The 12546-nt window shown below is 41.6% G+C and overlaps 1 protein-coding gene across 2 annotated transcripts in view; it reads right to left on the bottom strand.

The window, feature by feature from the left end:
- The window catches only part of anapc1 (anaphase promoting complex subunit 1), a 122171-nt gene that overhangs the window by 11618 nt on the left and 98007 nt on the right, over nt 1–12546 (bottom strand). For both annotated transcript variants that reach the window (XM_037538864.1, XM_037538863.1), the window contains exons 39-41: nt 8230–8316; nt 5079–5196; nt 3316–3393 (exon numbers count right to left, since the gene is read on the bottom strand). In XM_037538864.1, the coding sequence (XP_037394761.1) occupies nt 3316–3393; nt 5079–5196; nt 8230–8316 (283 nt within the window). The remainder of the gene's footprint in view (nt 1–3315; nt 3394–5078; nt 5197–8229; nt 8317–12546) is intronic.

Genomic DNA, 12546 nt, shown 5'->3' on the forward strand with positions numbered 1-12546 from the left:
CTGATTCTCATCCCGGCCGCTTCACACTCGGCTGCAAACCGATCCAGCGAAAGCTCAAGTTCATGGCCTGATGTCCCCAATAGGACCACATCATCTGCAAACAGCAGCAATGTGACCTTGAGGTCACCAAACCGGACACCCTCCATTCCCTGACTGCGCCTAGAAATTCTATCCATAAAAATTATGAATAGAATCGGTGACAAAGGGCAGCCCTGACGGAGTCCAACTGTCACTGGGAACGAGTCTGACTTACTGCCGGCCATGCGAACCAAACTCCTGCTTTGTTTGCACATGGCCTGAATGGCTCGTAGCAAAGAGCCATGTACCCTGTACTCCCGAAGCACCTCCCACAGAATACCCCGGGGAACACAGTCGAATGCCTTCTCCAAATCCACAAAGCACATGTGGTTGGGCAAACTCCCATGAATCCTCCAGAATCCTGGAGAGGGTGACGAGTTGGTCAAGTGTTCCACGACCGGTGCGGAACCCGTACAGCTCCTCCTGAATCTGAGGTTCGACTATAAGCCAGACTCTCTTCTCCAGTACCCCTGCATAGACCTTACCAGGGAGGCTGAGGAGTGTGATCCCCATGTAGTTGGAACACACCCTCCGGTCCCCTTTTAAAAAGAGGCACCACCACCCCAGTCTGCCAATCCAGTGGCACTGCCCCCGATGTCCACTCAATGTTGAAAAGGTGTGTCAGCCAAGACAGCCGCACAACATCTGGAGCTTTGAGGAACTCTGGGCGGATGTCATCCACCCCTGGAGCCTTGCCACCAAGGAGCTTTTTAACTACCTTAGCGACTTCGGCCTCAGTAATAGACAAGCCTATTCCCATGTCCCCAGACTCTGCCTCCTCACTGGAGAACGTGTCAGTGGGATTTAGAAGGTCCTCAAAAGGAAAGACCCCTTCCACCGCCAAATGACGTCTTCAGTCAAAGTCAACAGCACACCATCTCCACTATATACAGTGCTAGTGGCACACTGCTTTCCCCTTCTGAGTTACATGACGGTTTGCCAGAATCTTTTCGAAGCAGACTTCAAGTAGTCACTTTCCAAGGCTTCACCAAACTCCTCCCACACTCAGGTTTTGCCTTGGTGACGACTGAAGCCGCAGATCACTTGTCCCATCGATACCTGCCAGCTGCCTCTGGTGTCCCACAGGCCAACCATGCCCAGTAGGACTCCTTCTTCAGCTTGGCGGCGTCTTTCAGCAGGGGTGTCCACCACCGGGTTCGAGGATTGGCACCAACTACCTTGCGGCCACAGCTACAGTCAGCCGCTTCAACAATGGAGGAACGGAACATGGCCCATTCTGAGTCAATGTCCCTCACCTCCCCCGATATCTGGTCAAAGTTCTGACGGAGGTGTGAGTTGAAGATCAATCTGACAGGTTCTTCTGCCAGACGTTCCCAGCAAACACTCACTATACGTTTGGGTTTGTCTGGTCTGACCGGCATCTTCCCCCACCACCTGATCCAACTCACCACCAGGTGGTGATCAGTTGACAGCTCAGCTCCTCTCTTTACCTGAGTGTCCAAAACACATGGCCGCAAGTCCGATGACACGACTACAAAGTCAATCATTGAACTGCGGCCTAGGGTGTCCTGGTGCCATGTGCACTTATGGACATCCTTGTGTTCAAACATGGTGTTCGTGATGGACAAACTGTGGTTTGCACAGAAGTCCAAAAACTGAACACCACTCGGGTTCAGATCATGTGAGCGTTGAAGTCCCCCAGTAGGACAATAGACTCTCCAGGAGGAGCACTTTCAAGCACCCCTCCCAAGGACTCTAGGAAGGCTGGGTACTCTGAACTGCTGTTCGGTGCATAAGCACAGACAACAGTCAGGACCCATTCCCCAACCCGAAGGCATAGGGAAGCTACCCTCTCGTCCACCAGAGAAAACCCCAACATACAGGTGCTGAGTCGAGGGGCTATGAGAAAGCCCACGCCGCCTCTCACAACGGGCAACTCCAGAAAAGAATAAAGTCCAGCCCCTCTCAAGGAGATTGGACCCAGCGCCCAAGCTGTGTGTTGAGGTGAGCCTGAGTATATCTAGCCGGTATCTCTCAACCTCGCGCACCAACTCAGGCTCCTTCCCCGCCAGTGAGGTAACATTCCAAGTTCCAAAAGCCAGTTTCAGCAACCGAGGATCAGAACGCCAAGGCCCACGCCTTCGGACACTGCCCGATCCACAAAGCACCGAACCCCTACTACTGCCCCTCCCATGGGTGGGTCGATGGGAGGGACCGCTTGACTAGCTATGTTTATTTAGCATCTAACACTGGTAAGACTGATATAAAATGATATCCTAAACTGTTGTCTGTGCACACCCACTAACACAAATGTCAGTTACACAGAACTATGAGTGAAATATAGGTACATAATTTTGACATGCAAAATATTTAAGCAAAACAACTCATCCTGTTGGCAAACGTTAAAAACAATAGAATTAGCTAAATAGCCAACAAATAAGCAAACATTAGTCATGCTGTCCTCATAGCACCATGTTAGAAGTTCATGTTTACATGTACAACCCCATTTTCAAAAAAGTTGGAATGCTGTGCAGAATGTAAATAAAAACATAAATCATTGATGTGCCAATCATTTAAACCATATATTTCATTGTAAATAACACAAAGACAACAAATTAAATGTTAAAACTAAGAAATTTTATTCTTCTTTAAAAATATGCTCATTTTGAATTTAATGCCAAGAACATGTTCCAAAAAAGTTGGGACAGGGGCCTGTTTACCGCTGTGTTTCATAACCTCTTCTTTAATCAGCACTCTGTAAGCGTTTGGGAACTGAGGAGATGCTGCTGTAGTTCTGAAAGTGAAATGTTTTCCTCTTCTTGTTTGTTACAGGATTTCAGCTGCTCATCAATTCAGGGTCTCCTTTTTCATAGTTTTCATTTTATAAAGTGCCAGATGTTTTCAGTGGTGATAGTTTCTCAGTTTCAACATTAATATGTTGTCTTTGAAGCATTTTTAAATGAAATACAGGGTTTAAAATTTAATATTTGCAAATCATGGCATTTTGTTTTTATTTACATTTTACACAGTGTCCCAACTTAACTTGAAATTGTTGTATTTGCCTCAACCCAATGCACCCAAATGACATTCTGATTGTGGAAAAGCTATTAAATCTTTGTAGTCAGCCTACATAACAGTGATAATTTCAAATAATTATGATGAGGAGATTATGTATCAACCTGTCAAACCTACATATTCTGCTTTCAAGGACGTTGGTCTGATGGTTGTTGTTCTCTCAGAACTAGCCAGGCATATTTTGCAGTTTTAGGCTGTTACCTGCTTGAGGAGATGAAGCTCAGGGAGCATGGTGGGAGCCATCAATTCCACAGTCGTCTCGTCGTACCACTGCGTCTCCTATTAAACGCACACACGCTTTCATTTAACACCCGCAAACCAGCACACACGCTCAGTACGTCATACACTGATGTCACTCATCTAAACATTGCAAGTGTGTGCAATATGGCAAAAAGGTGGGGGGCGTCTTTGTAATTGCAGATAACAGTGTGATTCCACCCTTCAGGTGCTGTCAGTTCAAGGAAAAACAAGCAGCCCCCTGATCACTCAGTCAGACCCCACAGCTGTTTGACTGACATCTCTATAGCACAGCCCAAGCCTAAAACACATAGTCAGAGGAAATGTACAAGCAAGGTTACAGACGAGCCGAATAGCTCACTCAGTCATTCAGTCAATGTCAGGGATGTTAAGGGCTTAACGCAGCAGATCCAACCCCCAAAAATTAATTTAATAGTAATAATAATAATTTTATTTATATAGCACTTTTCATGCCAGTGGCAGCTCAAAAAGCTTTACTGTCAGGTGATAAAACAGTTACAGAAGAGATCATTAGTTTTTAATTACAATCAGAAGAAAATGAAGATTAAATTACAGGATAAAGATAAAAAACACAAGACATTCAGTTTTAGTTAAATGCTGAGTTAAAGAGAGACGTTTTTAGGTGCTTCCTAAAAGTGAGCACTGAGCTCGGCTGTCTAATAAAAGGTGGAACAGAGCTCCACAGTTTAAAAGCAGAATAATTGTAAAAGCCTCTCCATGTTTTCTGTGTTTTACAGAGGGTATCTGTAGAAGTCCACTATCTGCAGTTCTTAGATTATGTGCCAAAACATAAACAGATAGACACTCTGTGATGTAAGCGGTGCTTTAGGGTAGTTTTGAGCTTTAAAGACTAGTAGCAGAACCTTGAAATCTATCCTGAGTGATACAGGCAGCCAGTGCAGTTCCTTCAAAATGTGATCTCTGTGTTCTTTTTGTTAGGATGCTGCTGCATTTTGTAGTTATAGGGGATGTGTTGTTTTCTTAGGAAGCTCAGTAAGAAGACTCTTACAGTGATCAACTCTGCTGTAACAAATGCATGAACAAGTTTCTCTGCGTCACTCAGAGAGAAAAGGCTGAACTTTAGCGATATTTCTTAAATGATAAAAAGCTACTTTAGTGACCAGAGTCAGAGCCTAAGATCACACCCAGGTTTCGTACTTCAGGTTTGGTATATGAAGCTAAAGAACCAAGCTTCTCAAAAATAATGTTTCTCTGAGTTTCTGTACCAATGATCAATAAATCATTTTTTTTCATGATTTAATTGTAGAAAAATTTGTGATGTATATCTGATACACAGCTGGTCAGTTTGTCTAGAGTCTTGATCTTCAGAAAGAATAGACATGTATAGCTGGGTGTCATCAGCATATCTATGAAAATTTATACTATGCTTCCTAATGACATCACCTAGAGGCAGCATGTACAAAAAGAAAAGCGAAGGCCCTAAGACTGAACCTTGGGCACTCCACAAGAAACAACAAATGGTTTTGATGAATGATTTCCAAGTGAAACCATGAACTGCCTATTACTTAAATATGATTTAAACCATTCTGAAACTGTGCTCGAGAGGCCGACCCAGACCCAAAATTTTGTGGTCAATGGTATCAAAGGCTGCACTAAGATCTACTTTACCTCTCTCACCCATAGTCACGTCTTAATGCAAATTCAGAATGTGTTTAGCGCTTTGCAGCGTGAGGGAAGAGGCATACCTTGTAGGTGACATCCAGCATGGCGTAGCAGGGCTTCAGAGTGTCCACATCCACAGGAACCAGCAGTCGAGGCTCAGCCGCGAGGACACAGAGGTGACGCAGGGCTTGGAGGTGATACCTGCAGACAAATGCACAAATCTAAATATTACTGAAATCTTAGCTGCAAAAAAAGCATGTGGAATGTTTTTTAGAACATTGTATTTGGTTTTACATTGAGCACAAAATAAGCACATATACAATTACAAACACTGACTGACTACAGTTTAGAGAGTGATCCAAAATAGTTCTAAAACAAAACAAAACAAAAAAAAGGCCCAAGAGGGCCTCCTTTCTTACCGATGTAATGTTATGATGGTTTTACACAGATGCTAAAGCATTATACACAGCATGTCTGTATAAACACTGATTTAAAAAGCAGAAAAATTATGACCTCCTACAAGTAAACTACTTAATTAGGTCAGTTTTTTCAATATAATACCATAAAATCCAATACCTCCAGAAATACTGTATATTTACACTTGACATTATATGTGTATGTACTGTTGTTCCAAAGGCAGATTTGTAGAAAGCTATTTTAACTAATAACATATTTATTAGAATTTACAGGCTAAAATATACAGATACAGGATAAAAAATGAACAATCTGTGATCTAAATAAAAAGTGGTATATAAAATTTTTCCATCGAATTTAATCCCAGCTCAGAAATCTAATCTTCTAGCAACCCCATATACAATGCCACAGACTCTCCCTGGTCTTTCCATAATTAATATTGAATATGTGTTATGTTTGAATATGTTAATAAACACAGAAAGCAGTGATCCTTAAATTCTGTTTGACATTGAAAACTTGAAAATGTTCATGTATTTACCTTATGAACATCTAAATATTTGTCTTACACACTTGTAAAATATGTTTATTCAAAATCTAATGCCATAAGAGTTGGGACAGAATGGTCATCACTGTTACATCAACTTTCCTTTTAGCAGCAGTTAATCATCATTCAGACACAGAAAGTGAATTTTTTGCCATTCTTCTAATGTGCATGTATTCAGCAGTGCAACTGTATGGGGCCTTCGTTGTTGTGCTGTGTGCTTCATAACGTTCCACAAGTTTTCAACAGAACGACAGATGGTTCAGACTTGCACCCGCACTCTCTGACAACACAGCCATGCTGTTGTAATGCGCAGAATGTTCTCGAATGTTTTCTGCTGTTGGCATGTTGAAATAAGCATGGAAATCAATGAGAAAGGCAGCACATGGTACTACAAAATGTGTATATCTTTCAGCAGTGTTGGACAGTAACTGAGTAAATGTAATTGGTTTATGTACTTAAGTAGTATTTTCATGTATCTGTACTGAATTTGTTCCATTCTGGGCAACTTTTTACTTTCACTCCACTACATTTTAAAGACTATTCTCTTACTTTTTCCTCCACTACATTTTGAGAAATCTGTCGTTCCTTTTGGATTTGTGTGCAAAAAAATTTAACATGTCAAAACAAACGAAGCACAAAGCAAGAACACCAATCAGGGCCCATTGGTCACTTTGTTTTAAGCTTGTTTTGACCTGTTGGTCAATTAGTTTGGGCTAGTTTTTGTTTATGAACAGAGACCTACAGATCAATATAGTAAAGGAAACTCATTTGTGATCCTGAGTTTAAAGCCAGTTTTTATTAAACTTAAACTTGGAACTAAGTTGTAAATAAATCTTAAACCGAAACTTTGCTTATTTTGTAAAAAGTGATTTCAGAGCCACTCGGTTCTCCCTGATGGAAACTGTTTACCTTCAGTGTTTTGATCATTTTAATAGACGTCAGCGTCACTAATTAATGACCTTCTATTAAAAGACTGGTTTACCAAGAGAGACACTGGAGGATTTTCACCTAAAACGAGTTCATGAAGTGAGTCTTGTTATAAAAATGATAACAGGACATCAGAGACAATTACTCTTTTAGTACTTTGAAACTTCAAAGTTCATTTGAAGGCAAACATTTTAGTACTTTTACTCAAGTGGAGGTCTAAAGGGAGGAGCTTCTTTTACTGGAGTAATATTTTACCTTGTGTATCTCTATTTTAACTTCATCCAACTCTGTCTTTTAGTGTTAATGGGATTTTCACAAACTATCAAGTTATCCACTAACACCTCCATACCATGAAAAATGCTCACTTTTGAACTTTTCTTATTCAGCTCAGAAAAGACAAATGGCCAACTTTTTCTAAGCAGCTGTCAGACCACATGTTTCCATGTGGTCTGATAATCAGTTAATTTCAGACATGCTTGAGCCCAGAGAAGTCGGAGGCATTTCTGGATGTTGTTGACAGTAGCATGGTACAGTCTTAACTGGCAGACGCAGTGATGGGCAGAGTTAACTGACGAAAGTTAGTCAAGGTTTTCCTGAGCCTGTGCTGCTTTTTAATGCAGTGCTGCCTGGGGGGATGAACGTCACACACAGATATTTATCCTTGTTTACCTGAATTGTTAGATAACATTGTGCACTGAAGCAAAATACCTAAACTCCTTGCAACCCATTGTTGAGAAACAAAAAAATAGAATTTAAGAGAAAATATTAAATGTCTTTGTACTGTTTTTGTTAAAATATGTGATTTACAAATCACTGCTTTCTGTTTTTACTTGCACTTCACCTACTTTTTTCAAGGTTTGTAGAACAACCACCACCACCATCCTTCTTGGCCACAATCAGGGGCTGTAGATCCTATTCTCAGTCCATCAAACTATTCTCAGTTGAAGTACAATTGTATATATAATTACAGCTATATTCAGTACAAAGAGAGAGTTGAGTTATGGCGATGAGATGTACTGTGTTTTTGGTAACACTTCATTTGGATAGTTCACTTTAGATGCTTTGAAGATACATCATTTACTTTTAAATTACATTCAACTAAATATCTACTAAATTCATTATAATTTTCTTGAACCTAAACCTGCTCTAATCCTAATCCTAGCTTTAAACTCTACCCAAAACCTAGACCCAACCCTCATCCTGCTCCTAGCCCTAATCCTGGTCCAAATCAAAATCCTAAACCCACCACTGTTTCAACAGACAGTTTGTTAACAATTTGAACATTTGTAGATAATCTATGGGGACTTTCCTGGACTATCCAAATAAAGTGAGACCATATATTTTTTTACCTGTTGTCAGTGCTGTGGGCCGGGAAATGAGGATAGAGGGCACAGAGGAGGGCGGCGATGGCTGAGTTGGAGGTGCTGAGAGTGTACCTGTGTGAACAAAGCTGTGCATTACTGTTCCTGTTAGTAACACATCAAAACATAATGTAAGCAAAAATGTATTCAGAAATAAAAGCTACTTTTCTTCATGTTGTCCAGGCAACTCTACCACAGAGAAAATGTCATGTGAAAATGAGCAAACAAAAACAATAGACACTGAACATGGAAAATATGTAGTTGACAGTGATACGTGCCAAAAGCTGACGTATTTAGTGTTGGAACTATCTATGCGGGGGAAATTGGTCATCCATTGTTTAACGGTGTCATTTGGGGCTTTTGAAAGGCTTCACTTAAAAATAATAGCTGCTCTGAAGAGAGTGCTTGAACGGGTCGGGGCGAGAGGAGAGGCACTTGTGGTGCGTTCAAACTCGTCAGGGGCAGCGCCCTGCCTCTCTGCGCTAAACGCTGGCACAAGAACCAGCGCATCAGCCCCCACCTACCTGCCAGAGTAAAGCTGTGGCTACCACAAGGACAGACAACTCATAAGAAGAATGTCAGTGTCATTTTCACTTTTAATAACAGATGGTAAAAATATAGCATGCAGCGAACACAGCTCCTGAATCAGAATGTTTCATATCACCAAGTATTTAACAAAGAGACCGGATAAGTCTGCAAGACTGTTAAGAAGGAAAACGTGACAAAAAAGTTCCAAAATGGACAGAACAAGAGGCAGAAATAACTAAAAAATTAATCCAGAAGTCATGACAAATAAAATGAAGTTCAAATTTTTTCATTTTTTCTAGGTTACTATTCAAACTTAAAAGACCACTTTAAAGCCTTTGCGTAAAACGGTCAGGTATTTTTTTTAGCCTTATCTCTTCTAGTGAAGCTCGTGCTCAGACAGTGAATTTAATCTACTATCAACACCAAATATTTAGAATATCTAGACATGTCAAGATTTATTTCTGCAGCGCTCTTTAGAACAGACGTTGACGCAAAGCAGCTTTACAGAAAAAAGCCGGGTCCAAGTCGCCATGAGCGTCGCCAATGGAGAAGTGACAAGGAAATCTCTCTAAAAGCAAGAGGAAGAAACACTGAGAGGAACCAAGACTCAAAAGAGGAACCCATCCTCCTCTGGTCTACACTGGACAGCAAACAATAAAATAAGAGCAAAATGAACAAAGAACAAAGTTAGTGATAACATTAGTATAATATATAAAAGTACAAAAAGGGGAAAAGCAGGAAAGGCAATGTCTATGAATACATAGCTGGGAATCTGTGTAATGGCAGCAGCATGGTCAGTTCATGCACGTGAGGCAGAGCATTGTCCAGTAGGAAATTCCATGGTGGTCAAACTGGTCCAGAAGGCTGGCGAGCAGTGGGCACCCAGTCAGGGCAGATGTAGAACAGCATCAGACTGAACTAGAACTGGGGGAATTCGTGGGCTGGAGGTCAGAGAACCAGCCTTGCAACCGGAAGGTCGCTGACTCAATACCCTGAGACGACAGTACATGATTGAAATACCCGACAGCAAGACACCTAAACCTCCCTGGGCGCTGCAGTCAGGGCTGCTCACCGCTGCACGCAAGCGTGCTCACTGACCCCTAGTGTGTATGTGGTGTCTTACTGCACGGATGGCTTGGATTGCGGAGGTGAAATTTTCCTTGATTAATAGGATGGGTAGTTGTTCAGCTCTGCGAAGAATCCTTTCCTTTCTACTTCTACTTTTACTGGAGTAATATTTTACCTTGGGTGTCTCTACTTTAACTCAAGTACACAATTTGTGTATTTTTGTCCACCACTGGACAATATCATGTAAAATAAGCCACAAAGTGAAATGGCCATTCATGTAATGCCATGTTATGGTACAGGACAGGGTTGCACTGGTGTTGTGTGAGTTTATACTTAATTTAAACTACTTAAGTACAGTAATGCATTACATTTATTTTGATACTGTCCACCACTGCACACAGCTGGGACAACCATAGGAGATCTATTCTATGAAGAATTTGAATTTTAAGCCTGACAAGCCGGATGAAGATAAGTTGTCAAATTTCTATGATGGAGACAAAAAGAGGGGATTTCTGTTGCACTTGCTGCTAAAGACAAGATATAATGCGGTCAGACATTGCTACATGTGCTCTTGCAGAAAACAGTGAGATAAAGAGCAGGAAGTAATAATAACAGCATTCCTGTCGCTACTCAAAATGGCCAAGAAGTATGACCCTGCAGAGCCCACAGGATAGTTCAAGCTGGAATTAATTAACCTTTTTCAATTCATCAGTCGTGTCAAAGTGACATATGCAAAGTTAGTCTGTCAAAATAGACCTGAAGAGCTCTTCCATCAAGAATAGATGTGAAGAATGACAAGACCAGCTTTCAGTAGGAAAAATAACCACAAGGCTGAAAAAAACACCGTTCACAGCCAGAACTGCCTGCAAAATATAAACACAAGGCACAGCAACGCTGCTCATTTTGTCAATGTTCTCATCGCAGACTTATACAAGAAAAATCCAAGTCTGACTGCATTTCTTTCCACTTCAAAGACCAGCATACTCTGTTCCCACACCAGCCCACCATGTTTCCAAATGAAAACATGTGCAAGCAGCTGTTTCTAAATAAAAAATGTGCTTGTAGCAACTGTAAACCCAACAGGATCTCCACCCACCATCCTCAGCCTGCGGACAAAAAAGCCTTTCTTCAGTGAGATGAAAGGTTGTTAAGATACAAAAATCAAGATGATAGTAATCATGAGATTTGAGTGTGCATAGTGACACTCTGTAAAAAGTTTGGGGACACTTTACTTTTCAAAATGTATTTAATAAATGAGAACATTTTCTTTACCACTTTAAAAGACATTCATTGCTACCCAGTTCACACATGGTCATTTCATGTACTTTGAGTATAAAGATTATATTGGATAGAGTTTAATTCACATAAAAATGCTGTAAACACATTTATAGATTTAAATCTAATCGTGAGGTCACGTGGCTTCAAACAGGCACCAAGGTGTTGCTCTTAAAAGACAAAGTAGTTGGTGGCTGACTTCAGGATATGGAGGGAGGACCTGCTGCCTCTGACCATCAGTAGCGGGAAGGTGGAGGGTGCCGAATTCTTCGGGTTCCTCAGGACAACCATCAGTTTATCTCTTAAATGGGAGTCTTGTTGTTGTCTTGTTGAGGAAAACACAAAGATTTTTCCCTTATGGGCCCAGATGACAACCATGAGAGCCAGCAGGAAGGCAGAGACTGAACCCTGAGCATGGACGAAACCCCATAAAGATAGCAGGGAAAGGACGAAAGCTGTTAATGAGTAAGGGATACACATGTAAGTCCCAAGACCCACTCTCTTGGGCACCACACTTCCAGTCACACGGCGAGGCCTCTCGCCACGGAACCGGAGGTGGTGCCCAAGAGACAGGGCCCAGGACTTGTGCGCCGTCCCCCACTCCGTTGCGGGTTTCATCCTTTACCCCTCTATCTTCGCAGGGTTTCTTCTGGGCTTAGAGTTTGCCCCCCCCCCAAATTTGGTGTGAGTAGAGACTAGTATGGTACGCTTTTATAGTGCTACAGTGGAAAATGTGTTGACCATCTCCAAGTATGTCTGGTATGGTAGTACAACGGCATATGAGACATGGCAGCTAGAGAAAGTGGTGCGTAATGTCTCCAAAGTCACTGGTTGTGAACTTCCATATACGCCAAAAGGATGGAAAATTCAGGCAGATTAAAAAAAAAAAAAAAAAAACAGTATCTTTTCAAAAAGTTCCCTTGTGGAAAAAGGTATCAAAGCATCTTATGTAGAATATCTCGGAGTTTTGAACTCCACAATCTTAACCTTGTTTATTTTGTCAATGTTATTTGTATTGAGATGCATGTTTTGTGTATAACTGTACATTGTGTGTGTTTGAGCAGTCCATGAACACGTCTGAACCTCAAATTCTCTGTGTATATTTGTGATGATCCAGCTCAGAAATCCAGCACAAACCCTTCCTGAATCTGTAGAGAATCTTTCCATTCCAACTCATCACAAGATCATACGAGTCTCACATCCAGAGTTATGAGCCTATGAATAGGGGCTGAGATACACGTCATCTGCCCCTCACCACGTGGAGCTGCTGGATTTGTGTGTCCGTCTACATTCTGTGTGAAACTGACCGACAAACACTCAGGAAATCAGGAAGCGCTGACCGTAACGCCAGAAACCCTTCATTCTTCATTCAGTCCACATTGGACACTCTCATGAAATGGCATCAGAGAGTTTACAGCTGCTGAAGCTACTGTA

This window comes from Pygocentrus nattereri, chromosome 5, assembly GCF_015220715.1.
Source record: "Pygocentrus nattereri isolate fPygNat1 chromosome 5, fPygNat1.pri, whole genome shotgun sequence".
Taxonomy (NCBI): domain Eukaryota; kingdom Metazoa; phylum Chordata; class Actinopteri; order Characiformes; family Serrasalmidae; genus Pygocentrus; species Pygocentrus nattereri.